General features: G+C 46.8%; 1 protein-coding gene across 6 annotated transcripts in view; it reads right to left on the bottom strand.

The window, feature by feature from the left end:
- Window positions 1-14,102, bottom strand: part of sdk2b (sidekick cell adhesion molecule 2b) — a 267,233-nt gene that overhangs the window by 29,230 nt on the left and 223,901 nt on the right. For all 6 annotated transcript variants that reach the window (XM_047608417.1, XM_047608419.1, XM_047608420.1 and 3 more), the window contains exons 15-27: window positions 11,574-11,721; window positions 10,567-10,707; window positions 9,610-9,791; window positions 9,010-9,125; window positions 7,851-8,046; window positions 7,363-7,461; window positions 6,284-6,475; window positions 2,766-2,887; window positions 2,531-2,640; window positions 1,570-1,720; window positions 1,245-1,482; window positions 476-591; window positions 89-278 (exon numbers count right to left, since the gene is read on the bottom strand). In XM_047608417.1, the coding sequence (XP_047464373.1) occupies window positions 89-278; window positions 476-591; window positions 1,245-1,482; window positions 1,570-1,720; window positions 2,531-2,640; window positions 2,766-2,887; window positions 6,284-6,475; window positions 7,363-7,461; window positions 7,851-8,046; window positions 9,010-9,125; window positions 9,610-9,791; window positions 10,567-10,707; window positions 11,574-11,721 (2,001 nt within the window). The remainder of the gene's footprint in view (window positions 1-88; window positions 279-475; window positions 592-1,244; window positions 1,483-1,569; window positions 1,721-2,530; window positions 2,641-2,765; window positions 2,888-6,283; window positions 6,476-7,362; window positions 7,462-7,850; window positions 8,047-9,009; window positions 9,126-9,609; window positions 9,792-10,566; window positions 10,708-11,573; window positions 11,722-14,102) is intronic.

The following is a 14,102-nucleotide window of genomic DNA, read 5'->3' as shown; positions in this document are numbered from 1 at the left end:
TCATGCACACGGTGCGTAAACATACATGTTCCAGATGCTTTTTCATGTTCACATAAATCTGATGTTGCTCAATCTTCAGAGTCCCTACCATCGTCCAAAGTCCTCTCCAGGATGGGCGGGGAACTTGGCCGCCCGTCTCCGATCCGCGTGAAAGCCAGAACCTGGATCTCGTACAGCACATACTTTCCAAGGCCAGTCAGCTGGACGCTGTGCGTGGCGTTCCCCTCCACCGTCCAGAAGTGGACCGCGGTGTCAGAGTCCTTCTCTTTATACACCACCTGATGCGGAGAGGAGAAAAGGAGGAAAAATTTTGGGGGGGAAAAAAAATGTGAATTTGGAAATTAACCAGAACTAATGGCCTCATAAACTGCCACCACGCTGCTTTGTACGCTGCTTTAAAACAGCTGACATTTCCATGAACTAATTATAGGTCGTCGAATACCCGGTAAATAAACGGTGGTAAATACACACGGACCTTGTAGCCCAGAATGAGGCCGTTCCTGTCTGGCTCTGGGACTTCAAACCAGCGCACCAGGATGCTGCTGGAGGTGGTGGCGAAGGCAGACACGTTGGTGGGTCCGCTGGAAGGGACTGCAAACACAAAGGGAGCCCAGAGGCGAGCACGTTATACCTGAACAGCCTACTGTTTGCCACAGAAATATTTATTTGTCCTCCTCCCTGTGTGTATTTACGCATGTGGCCACTCATATTCCTAATACTCAAGAATAGAGCTCTTCTCTTCCCTGGCTCTCATCCTTGGACATAATGCCTGATTCTTAGGAATTTGCTGGAGTGTGGGGAAAAAAACGAGCACAGGAATTCCACATTTGGGTCCATGTGTTCTCAATTTCCTCAGTCTCCTCCGCTCTACCTAACGTCTGCGAAGGATATGGAAGCCGAAGCCTGGAAGGGAAAGTCTAAATGGGAGGTTAAAACGTTACAGCAGGATAAAGTGAAAAGTGTGCGTTTGCAACCTAATAATGAAAATATTCCACACATAAATTGCAATTACAGGATTACAGCAGTAGTCGGGGTGTTTTAATTCTTGGCAAAGTTTGCGACCGATCTTAAAATGAAAAGTATGTGAGGTATTATTGGGATATTACCCTTAACAGCTGAAAAGAGTAAGCGAGTAAGTATTTCCGTGCTTTTCTGTAGCTGCGCAATGCCACGTTTTAGTTTGTGCGTCACTTCTCCGCAGATCCAAACACTCAGAGGTGGACAGAAGGGGGTTGCTAGCTCACCAGACTCTCTTGTTCTGCCTCTGACCGGCTGACTCCAGGGTCCCATCCCGATGCCGTTGAAAGCCTGGACCCTGACCTCGTACTCCGTCCACTCCTCCAGGTCCTCCACGGTGAACTCCCTCTCCAGCCTGTCGCCGATGACATGGGTCAGCGGGCGGCCCTGCGAGCCCGCGCGGGAGTACTGAACCCTGTAGCCCACCTGCTCCGCATTTCCGTTGTATTCCCACTCAGGCAGGGGCTGGTCGTGAACAACGAGAGAGGATCAGGAGAAAGCTCTCCTACAGCGTGATTAGAGAAGAGCGCGAGAAGAAGATTCCCGTCTTACCATCCATCGCAACCAGAGGCTGGTCTCGCTGGCGGTGCGCAGGGTGACATTGGCCGGGGCCATGTCCGGAGGAGCTGGAAGGGTCTGAATCTTCCTGGAGGGCTGGCTAGGAAGACTGGTGCCCACTATGTTCACCTGACGCATGCGGAACCTGACGTTTGGATGGAAAGCGTGGCCTTGTTACAATGCAGCTCCCAAATCAGCCACAGTTGAGAATCTTTGCAGATCGAAATCCTCAGCGTTATTGCACTACTTAGATCCTCTAGCGTGAGGCTTATTGCTTTTGAACAAGATCAGAGCGCCGCATACGAACAGAGCATGAATATGCTAAGACGAGGGCTTATTTGTGTAACAGCCGGAATATGCAAACTAAATTTTCACATTTAACTACACTAAAATGAAAAATGTTGCTGGGATGACGGGAGCTGGTGCGGGCCTACGGGGACTGGCTCAGAGAAATGTTAATTGGTTTCCTTGAATCACGAGCGATGACGGAAAACGAGCAGACTTCACCAAGATAAAGATCGTGCGCACACGCTGAGGAATAATTTTTTTAAAAAAATAAATCACACTAAACACAACAATCTTGGATCCAAATTAGAAGAAAACAGAATAAGATAAGCTCCAGGGATGTGCTGAAATTAGCTGAGATACCGAGTGGCACATATACGGTACCTTATCTAATGTTTGCCACAATCTGCACAAGCTTAATTTCAATGTTAACAGGCGTCGCCATGAATATACTGGCAAAATCATGAGCAGGGTCATATGTAATCAAATTTCAGTAGTGTACAATTCACAACTGCCGTATATTATGTAGAAAAGTTAAAAACGAAACAAAAAGTATGCCGAGCCAGATGGAAAGTATGTGCTCGTGTCTGCTCAGGAGAATCAGATAAGAAAACCAAAAAATGACACTGACATTTCAGAGCTGAAAGAGACACAATTCAAGGTATGTTACCTGTAAAAAGTGTACGGGTTGAGACCTGGCACCTCTAAGGAGCGGGCCTCCGGCTCGTTGGACACTTGATGGACCATCACCCAGTCCTCGTTTTCTCCTACCATGCCCACCTTAAACCGAGACAAGAGAGAGGTGAGAAATACCGCAGTGAGCAACAGTTGGATCTATGGTCTGTTTGTGAGATGACTGCAAAACTAATATCATATGGCGATTGACGCTTCTCAGTCTGCCTTACCTGGGCCTCTACCAGCCAACGGGAAATGGAGGTTTTGCCATCGTAGCCCGGTTTGAACTGCAGGGTGACAGAGCGTGGGCCGATGTTGGAGATTGCCATGTTGGTAGGAGGGCCGGGAAGCTCTGTGAAGAAGCAGTGAGAGTTAAACATGGACAGAGGAAAGAGAAAGAGAAACAAGTGCCTGAGAGACCAAATAACCGACATTGCTTTGGATGTGCAACAATCAGGAATGGCATTATGACCCTAACCCTAACCCTAACCCTGGCTCCCTAACCCTAGCTCCCTAACCCTAGCTCCCTAACCCTAACCAGGTGAACATCAACCATCTTGTGACAATCTAATCTTATACTGGGAAAGGTTTGGACCTGGCTTTCTTGTGGATCACTTGGACATGTACCACCCACCTAGACCAGACCAGGTACCAATACCCTACAGCAATACACCTGTCAAACTGATCAAGTATCCGTGGGGTGCACTGGAACAAGCCTGATCCACAGAGGCCCCTCCCCTCAAGTCCCACAGGACCCAAAGGCCCCCACTATCAACATTCAGAAGGTCTATGTCCACTCTCTGATGAGTCACAACTGTTTTGGAGGCACTACACTATAACAAGAAGGAGTTCAGACTGTTGGACTTTGCTTTGGCAAAACCATCGACAACATCCCCCTCTGGTGGCAGCACAGATACTGCACGCAAACAAATCCCTCAGTTACCTGAGTTTTGTTCTCTCCCCCTGCACTCCCAACTTGAGCTGAGACAGCCAAAGCAGATTAGATTTGGGGGAAAAAAAAAAGACGCTTACACGAGGCACGCAGGCGGAGACAATGCCATGAATGTCAATTAGGCTGCGGTTATCCGGAGATACGATCCGACCTGATATCGTGCTTGTTTACACTTGAGCTGAATAAACAATAAGAATGGATTATTCACTGGTAATCCTGGAGGGGAAACAAATCTGAAAATGGCGGATTCAAAGAACTGCAGGGGGGCAGACGCAGCGTATATGTGCGTCTAAGCAGGTGTGTATGAAAACGTGCGCTAAACTAATTATGTCCTCACCTCCGCCCCCCGTGCTTCCATCTAGATAAATATTTAAACCGCCTTTCATTCCAAAGCGCAATAAAGTTTACATAAATCCTAGTTGAAGGCATTTAAAAAGTAGCTCATATAGTGGAGTGGCACAATATTAAAAAGATATAATCACTCCCATGGGCACACTGAGCAGTTTTTTTCTTAAGATTGCATTAATGCGCATGCATCCAGTCCTAATGAAATGCAGATTATATGTGTCGTAGTAAAATTACCACCTCTTAATTATTTGCATGACCGATTATTGAGGCTGCATTTAGCCGGATCATTACGGTACAGTTGCAGACGCATAGGCGTTTTCTTTACACATACACAATGGGAGTAATTGCCATTCTGGGGACTATAACTGGTGCTCTGAAGGTGAACAGCCTGTCATTTCACAGGTTTCCACAGATGTACGGCTTCCAAACGCAGCTCGGGGCAATTGATGGTGGCATCGTGCTCCTCTTGCACAATTTTGCATACGATATTTCCAATATGAAATCGTTAAAACACTAATTGTGCTTAATGCTCTTGTGGGGGACGTTATCCCACGGACGGGGCCATGTATGTGTATGTATGTGTATTTTAATTCTTCCCCAGATGAGATGACGGGGGTTCAGATTTTATTGTGTCTGGCGCCAGACATCATGGCAAGTTCACAGAGTTCAATATGAAACAGTAAATCTGCAGGAGGGGAAGGGTCAATAAAGGCTCACAGCTGTTTGCGGAGTTAAATAGAAAAGAGATTGAATCGAAACACGAATACAAACTCATATTTCTAGCTTGGGAATTAATGGTAGAAATCTTACAATTTCAAGACCGTTTGAGAGTGGAAGATGTTTTCTGCTACAATGCTTTATTTTCTAATGTGATTTTCGTCGGCGCCACGGGGATTCAACAAACGCTCTTTTACTTTCACAACAGGTCACCCCGGGTAATCACTACCAACAGACCGCATTTTGCGGGGACTATTTTTTCTGGTGGCACTCCACCGATTTTTGCCCATGAACATCAGTTTATATTTCATGAGCACTTCTCAGCCGGAGAACGGAATCCTATAATGTTTCCTGTTGTTCTGCCGGGCGCAAGTGTTTTTATTCAACAATATCTTTATTGAGTTTTTCTCAAATCTACAGGCGAACAAAAACACAGGATTGAAATATCAGATATAAAGCAACAGTCCCACAAGGCCAACAATCCCCAACAACCCCCAACAGCCAAGCAGACAAGGCCGTGGTAAAAGCGACAGCGTCAGGAGGGAAGAAAACAAAGGGTAGACACATCAACAACTAAAACAATGTGTATATTTAGTGAAATAAACACAAAACTTGCTCAGTTCTTATCATCATACGCTACTTGTTTTTTACAACTCACAGTCCCACTAGACCGCTATAAGGAGCGGTCGGCATGGCAACTGGCAGTTGCCATTGCGTCTCATCCTGTTTCTATAGCTTCAAATGACTAACTTATCCAAAGAAGTGACACTTGAACATGCATCAACATGACAGACACCATCCTTGAAAAAAAAAAAACGTTTGACGTGTATTTTAGTGTTTTAATTTGGACCAAGTCCCATCCATTAACATGGAGCTTATGACCTATACTGCAGCCAGTCACCAGGGGGAGCTCTACTTGCTTTGACCTCCCTTTTGAGGAGCCGTCCATCTTTATACTGTATATACCTCCTACAACCAGCGTTCCTCAAAGATTACCATGACATTTCTTTGCCTACGTTAACATGGACAATATTTCTTTATTTAGGTTGAAACGATTCTCGTCAGAGATTCCAACTTAAATAAAACAATATGATAGGAGAAGATGCCTGATGGATCCCGGCCTCGTTCAAACTTTAGTTTGAGCGATTTGCTGCTACCTCCCTGTTTCTGTCCCTCCTAGGAACGTGTCCCTTCGACTGACGTTCACCCCACGAGGGCCGAGTATGTGTGAGTGTGTTTATCAAGCGTTTACAAAACCCCTCCAAATCTGACTGGGAATTCCCTCCCCGTGTGCCAGCCCGTTCTGAGCAAGGTGGCTATTGTTCTGGTCACTAGTGAAGCACCAGTGTCCATGGAGATGCAACATTTGAGCCACAAGGCAGAGAGGGGAGCTGGGGATCATCCCACATATACTTGATCAGTTTGGGATCTAGTGAGTTTGGAGGCCAGGGCAACACCTTGTGCTGTTCTTCATGTTTTTTTTGTTTTGTTTTTTGAGTTGCCTGCTGCCATCAAGGAGTGTCATTGCTACAGGGTGGGTAGTGACTCGTCTGGTTTAGGTGGGTGGTACCTGCACACGAAGTCCAAAAGTTCCCCGGCAGAACACTGTACTGTCGCAAGATGGGCACTGCTATTTATGTCTCCTGTCACAATGTTGCCTGTAAGTATTTATTCTACATTTTGGGGACACTGACACTCACTTTTTTCTGTTCTGATGCTTTGGTTACTGACCTGGTGGGACGCCGGAGGAAATGGTGGAGGAGGACAGCTGGCCCTGTCCCTTGGAAGTCATCCCTGCCACTTCAATGGTGTAGGTGGTGAGAGCAGTGAGCCCGGTGACCCTGTACTCTAAGGTGACATTCGGCAGGTAGTGGGTGACTCTGGTGTTCGTTCGGTTGTACTCCTCCCAGGAAATGCGGTAGCCTGCAGAGCGGCAGCGGAGAAAGGGTGAATGGAGACAGACGCGGAATCCTCTCAGGGAAAATTCGACAGCAGTTTTTCTACAATAGCGACTCTCCGCCAGTGCGCCGCGGGGCAAGCTAACAGAAATATTAGATTAACTTCATCAAAAATTGAATATAGCAAATTAAATCAGCCCGTGATTATACCTCCCTGCGCTCACACGTCCTCCGCCCACTCCCGTACACACAGGAACACGCGCGCGCTCACCCCTCTCAAAGTTAATGCAATTTGCTCCTGGGCCAGCAGCTCTTTTCATGTGATTGCATAAAGCATTAAGCAGCGTTTCTCGGCAAATCAATAATTTCACATGGCATGTCAGTGTGTTTGTCTCCCGGGAGCGTGCAGCACATTAAAATGTTTTGGAAAAGCACTTTACAATATGCCGCTAAGTCAACCATCGTATGTGTTTGAATATTTATACGACTGTTTTGGCATTTGTTCTTTTACAAAGAATTGGCAGAGAATAAAGTTAAGAGCATAATATAAAACCTCTATACAAACAACGCTGCACTTTGCATTTCCCACATTTCCGGACTTGTCTCGTCTCATTGTTATTCTTCCAAAACGAGATCTGAAGTGAAGAAGTGTGTCTTTTTTGTTTTTATTTCAGCGTAATATTTCCTCTTGTCTCATGCCGCAGCATTAGTGTTAGATGTCTGGTTCTGTGCGGCAGTTGTACGTGCGTGACCCAAATAAAACGAACGGCAAACAATAAACGGAGCTCTCCTGTGCAGAGCTCGCTAAACGAGGTCAAGCAGTCGCAACAGACGAGACCCGCTCCCGCCGCTTTAGGCAGGCGGTTGTTTCTCCCCGTTCCGGCACGTGTCCTCGGACCGAGGCGTGCGTACCTGTGAGGACGCCGTTCTTCTCGCCGGGCTCACTCCAGCTGACTTTGAGCGAGGTGTCCAGGATCTCAGTGAAGCTCAGGTGACCCACGGCGCCGGGGGCTGGACGGGTGACAGACGGGATTAATGAGATACGGGCAGATGAGCTGCTGTGCCTCCAATTTCAGATAAAATGGACATAAATTAATTCAATTTGAGCCTTAAATGTGTTTACAACTAAAAGCAAATGACTATATAATTACAATGGGGGAGAAAAAAATTAGTGATTACAAGCTGAGGTAAGTTTTTACAGCCAATACTCTCTAAAGGAACCACGTCCCAATTATGATGAACCCGGCTGGATGCAGAACACACTCATTCATTAGCACTTCCCCACAACTCGGTTCCGCATGAATAATAGATCTTGCCCGTAGGATGTGTTACCGCGAGACGCCTGTGTCCCTTTCGCCGCTGCCGGGGGAAGAGGAGAGCGCGGAGGGAGAGTCACTTACTGTCCTCGTGTGTCCTCAGCGCTCTGGGCGGGCTGCGGGGGCCGTCTCCAGGTGTCGTGAAGCACAGCACCGAGGTGTAGTACTCGGTGAACTTCTTCAGACCCGTCACGTATCCCACGTGGACGCTGTCCTGGAAGTTCGGCCGGGCTGTTACCATGGCGACTTCCTCGTCCCTGCCGGGTTCCCAGGCCAGCAGCTGGAGCGGGGCAGACAGCGGCAGAATGATCCATTAATTCTCACAGACTAACTGCATTCGCTCGTGCGGCTGTCCCGAGCCACGCCGAGGAGTTATTTGGCGTACTCCAAATTTAGAAAAATGCCCCGAAGAGGTTTCGGGCTGGGAGAATCGCGCTACTAAGGCCGGTTAAGAGGGAAACAGGGAGCACAGGCTCAACAGAGGCACGATAGCATCCCATCTCATGCGTGTTCACCGCACGGCGCCAACAAATGGGACTCGGACCGACCAATTAGCTGCTTAGGTAATGAGTCCCAGTGGCTAGTCTGCTGGATTGTTTCCAGTTTTTCAGAGCGAGGAAGCTACAAGAGAAGTAAAGATTTGGCAAGTAGGTGTCGGAGGGATAAGGGCTTTTTTCCCCTCGCTGCCTCTTAAGTCTCTCTCCCCGGAGAAAAGCCTGGTATTTAAAATTCAGGTTGTACAGTGACCCCTCTAACCCGGCCGAGCGAAGCTTACGGAGCGTTCATTCAACGCGGAGACAAAAAAGAGACGGGGGGAAAAAAACGTGAAAGAAAAATGCCCAGTGACATAATTAAGTGTCGGTGTAGAGGAACAGAACTACCCCACGGACGTGGCTTTATGATTCCCCGTGGGCTACGTTCGTTTCAACGAAAGGCGGAGACAGAGTGATGGACGGCATTCACGAGCCCGTGAAAAAATAATGAAGACATTCATCATTACGCGCACGCCGCTTCACAATAAAACACGGGAGAAATGGCTGTAAAGATAAAGACAATGACCTCCGACTGACAAATGGCCGAACAAAGACCATTGTTCACACAAAATATCGTTTGCCCGCCGGCTTCTCTCCCTCTCTCCCTCTCTCTGGCTACTACAAGCTCAGCCCTGACAGTTCTGTCACTGGATGTGATGGCCACCGGTGACGGCGCTGAGGCGGCGGTGGCGGAGGAGGCGGCGACCGACCTTGTAGCCCTGGTTGATGCCGTTGATGAACTGAGGGTTGGGAGCCGTCCAGGTGAAACGGATGGCCGTCGAGTTGACCGCCTCGGCCTGCACGTTGCCCGGAGCGATGGTCGGAACTGGGATGGATGGGGAGAGGGAGAAAAAGTGGGGCAGAGGGAGAAAAGAAAGGGATAAATAAGGAGGAGAAGTGGGAAGGCACAGGTGTGAGAGCGTCTTTCAGTTGACTGCCAGGAGTCTGCCTGCATCTGTTTTGATGTCAGTATTGATCGGTGCAGCACAGGTCAGGGCAGATACTGCCATCACTCTCCGCCTGACACTTACACCGAGCGCCGGGGCTCTTTGTGGACGGCTTGAGCTGCTTATGTATTTTAAGGGGCATGTCACACCTTTTGTGTGGCCCCTGCAAAGCAAGTGTTAACGGTAACATGGATGGACAAGATTCCAGTCAGACATACTTAAAGGCCGACTCTACTGGAGCATCACTAAAATTTGTGTCGTGTAGAATACCAACACCACACTTCCATCCCAGCTTCACGTTAATTGTGATTTAAAGAGAAGCTCGAAAATGAAATTGCACACTCGCGAGGATGGTTAACTCACCTCCCTGGAGAGTCCACTCGGTGACCATGTGGCTAAAGGTGCCCAAACCCGCTCCATTGTAAGCGGCCACTTCGATTTCGTAGTTAGTCCAAATGATGAGGTCCTCCAGCAGCAGGTTGGTCACATCCGGGCTGGAAATGTTCTTGATCTGGTAGTCCACGGGCAGCCCAGTGAGACGGTACCTGAAACACACACACACAAACTTTAAGAACTCTAGAAACCAGTAGAATGGTCAAGGGTCGATGTTTTGCGGTGTCGTGTGATCCCTGGTCGTGACATGTTCCACTGACAGAGACGTCAATGTTCACGGCCCAGCAGTGCACAAGGCCACCTGCTAGGGGGAGACAAAGCACCAGCAAACATGCTATTAAAACCCACTGACAGATCTGGCTATTGTCTGGAAAACACCTGCTGGTTCGTTTGGACACAACGCATAAAAAACCCTGACAGGAAAGCAAACTAATTACATGTTTACAGGATTTACAGTCAGTTTGGCATATTGCTGACTCTGCCAATTATAGCTTTTTTTTTTTTCTTTCTTCTCCCAAAGCCAAACCAGTTATTACATTTTGGTTTCCTCTCACAAGAAATATTTTGAAATGCAGTGGTGTCAACTGACGCTTAAAGTGAAACATATTCAGCAGTTTCATTTGAGCAACTTTTTGCTTAGATTAGATTAGATTAAATAAACTTAATTGTACATTATAAAACAGAGGACGGGGGATGATTTTTTAAAGATGTTTTTCCCGGAACCTTATAACGCTATAACAGAAGCAGGTGGGTGAGGAATCAATCAGCAAGGAGCGCCGACATAGACAGACGAGCACACACTACTGCCTCCTTGTAGCTGACGCTGAGAAAAACGAAAGCATTTCCAATGAGTAACTTCGTAGCTTGGAGGTAAAACGTAAGAAACGGAGGAGATTCGTGGAGGAGGTGGATGAACGGGGAGCTCACCGGACGGTGTAGCCCCTGAGGATCCCATTCTGGTGGCTTTCCGGAGGAGGCTGCCACTGGATCATGATGGACTGGTTGGTCCGGCCACTAGCGATGACGTTCTGAGGAGGGGCGCTGGGGGGCTCCTCTGGGAGAGACACGCTGCAAAAAAACATAACACTTTTTATATGAAGATATTCACATTTTTTTCCAGATCGTTAAACACCTTTAAACACTCTCTATTGTTTCTTGGCATTTCATAGTGTTTTCTTTATTCTTCATGGTCTTCCCTGTGTAATCCACACCTTAAATGCCACATCTACCTAAAAGCTACGTATTTACCCCGACTCAATGTGCTGCGCCCCCGTGGAGGAGATGTTCACGAGAGATGGGAAGTGAGATCAGCGGCGGAGACTTTGTACCAAGCGGAGTCACAGAGAGGTCTGGGCTAGGCCCCGACTATAAGACAGAGACGGAGCCACACCGCGGCGTGACAGGCTGGTGAAGGGAAACCGGGGAGGAGGGAGGAAAGGGGGTGGAAGTAGGGAGGGGGGGGGTGAGGAACTGTGTGAGGCCACTCGGAGGCCAAACCCGATCACGCCTCAAACCTAAATCCCCCCTGTGGCTTTTTCAGAACGCGAGAGCGAGTGGGTGTTTGTGTGTGTGAGAATGTGTGTTTACATGTGACTGTGCACGTTTGTGTGTGTGTGTGTGTGTGTATCCGCTTTGGTGGGCTTACACGTATATCCCTCTTCACTGACTCTTGACTGAAAGGGATCAGTCAAACCGGTTGTCTAGGAAACAGATTCCGCGAGTGCAATGTGCGGTTAATGGACAACCACGAAAGTCCTGCTGCTGTTTTTGTGTTTTGAGGAAAGCTCACTTTTGTGCAATGAAAAAGTCACTGGAAAAAAAAGAAAAATATATATATAGCTTGAAGCCTGGATAACCTGGATAATAGGGGCCCAAAATAAAAAAAAAAAAAAAAAAAAAGCTGCTGGGAACAGATATGGGATCTATCTTCTTACCGGTCCGTCTCCTTGCTGAACTGCCCCTTCCCCACATCATTAACGGCACAGAGGCGGAACTGATAAGAGCGAGCCGGGATCAAGCCGTTGACTGTCACCGCTGTGGACTCTGGTTCAATATTGGCCAGCAGGATCGCCCAGGGTGCATCTGGAACAAAGAAAATCCCGTTTTACACCTTGTTCCTGGCAACTTAAACCATTTCTGCGTTTCTGGAAAGAATTCACAGAGATTTCTGAGGTTTTAAAAATTGGAATTAATTAGAAAGTAAGTCATGTCGAGAAAAGAGATACGCAGGGAAAACAGTTTAACCCAACATGCCGCTGATTGCCAGTTTTAGAGCGCATTACTTAACCGAAAGCTATATAAAGAAGAGCTGTATGCGGCGTACACAACCGGCTCGAGATTAAAAGCAATGATGGACATTCTTAATTAGGCTTATTGATCACGTTCTTTAATTCTTTTAGAAGTGCTTCGCTCTGTTTGCTTTGCGCTTAAGCTCTCTGGGAAAAACACTGGCATTGCAGGAGCCCCGCGACATGAATCACGAATCTAAACAAGCAACTTTAAATCATTGCCGTAATGACGATCCTGCGAGTCGAGTCAGTCGTACGAAAGAGACAAACCGCAGAAATCAATGCTGCAATCTCACATTTGGTGGAGGAGTCGGTCCACCCCATCTCCTGGTGTTGTTGCAAGTCATGTGGTGGCAGCAGCAGATGCAGACAGACTTAGAACTGTAAGTGGACTTAGAGTTTTCCTTGACTTACTGCAGATACAGTGTGAATTATTATGGAATTCGTTTGAGTGCTGAGGCAGGTTGAGTCAGGGATGTTGCTCATGTCAGGGGACTCTGGGCTGAGCTTGACTTTTGGGCCAAAGTCAGCAAACAAGGTATTTTTTGTCAGTTATGCCTTCCCCCCCTGATTCCTTAACATAGGCCTGGTCTTGCTAAAATAACTTCCAGGGGTCATTACAGAGATGGCTTGTGAGTGGCGAGACCTGTAGAGAAGTCCCACCACGATGGCAACTTATTTGGACTGGACTCTGCCATGAATTCCACTTATTGTGTGCAATTTAACAGTACATTTCAAGTGAAGATACTCAGAGACATTATGACGTACCATTTAGTTTTGGGTCAAACAATGAACCACATCTGTCACCACCAGCACCAAACCATGGCAAAATAAATGAGCTATCTTTTTAGCTAGTGGTTCTAGATAGTGTACGAGTAGCAAGGAATGAAAACTTAAAGGGATGGATGACAGTAGCAAACTAGGCCACGCCACCGTTTGTGAAGACAAACCACTGGCGGTAAATACAACTCCCCTCATAGTCAGTGTTTATTTTGTTTTGCTAGCATTCCTCGGCTGGAAAGTGCACGAAATCACTAAAGTTACTCAGGCAGACATATATGTAATGTCTTAGCCCTATGTCCACCCTGCCTACCGACCGAACAATGCGTGAACGAGCCCACTCATGCCGGGACATTTACTCTTACCTCATTGAATCTCTGGGTAATATATGACATCTGTCATCAGTTCATAATCATTCCATAGTAAGTTACAGTAACGTAATTCTGTGCTCTGTCATTACCTACTGCCATTTCAGTTCAGCATCAACATTCACTACTTGCCTTTACAGCACGATTAGCTAATGTTAGCATCATCATGATTAAGTGTTTGCGGCAAACGTACACACATCGACTATCGGGGTCCCACGGCTTTCCATCTTTGTTTTATGGCCTGAAGCCAAACATTTATTCGGTTTTTATCCCTCTGTCTTGAGGGGAGCAGAGAAAATCTCAGAGTTTTATCTTTTAAATGGTCTGAAGAACAATACACAACACTGCAACTTCTCCTTTGTTTTCACCCATAAGGGGGCGTGGCCTCTTCAGTGACGTGGGGTTACTCTCTTGCATATGCAAATCTTATGTGAAATTTAGCTAATCACCGTATTCCCCAGAGTTGTATTAGTGAGAAAAGGCGTTTTTAAACTGGCCCAGGTATTGTTTTAATCCGGCATTGTAGCTGTTAGCTTTAGTTTAGCATAGCCGCTGTAATATAGTCTTGCCAATCAGCAATGTTGTTCACAAAAGTGATGAATAAACTCAAGAATTTTCCTAATTACTTCTTGTGACCTGTACATTCACAGCGAGTACAAATGTCAGTGCAATTAACATGAAGTGATTATTGCTCATCTTTCCCAGATTTTTCTTGCCCCCGTCTCATCTTCTCTGGAAAGTGTTGCGGGCATCAAATTCAAAATGAGCGAATATATGCATAAAAGCAATAAAGTAATCAGTTAGAACATTAAATATCTAGTCTTTGTAGTGTATTCAGTTGAACATAAGTTGAAAAAGATTTGCAAATCGTCCTTTTGTGTTTTTATTTTTGATTTACACAACATCCCAACTTCATTGGAATTGGTGTATTTTCTCCAAAATAAAATCTTGTGTCAGTTCAGTGTAGAGGCCTGACTTAGCCTTTTCTGAAAGTACTTTACTCGAGTTCCCTCTTTCCTCTTCATAA

This window comes from Mugil cephalus, chromosome 16, assembly GCF_022458985.1.
Source record: "Mugil cephalus isolate CIBA_MC_2020 chromosome 16, CIBA_Mcephalus_1.1, whole genome shotgun sequence".
Lineage (NCBI taxonomy): Eukaryota > Metazoa > Chordata > Actinopteri > Mugiliformes > Mugilidae > Mugil > Mugil cephalus.
This window is presented reverse-complemented; position numbering and strand designations above follow the sequence as displayed.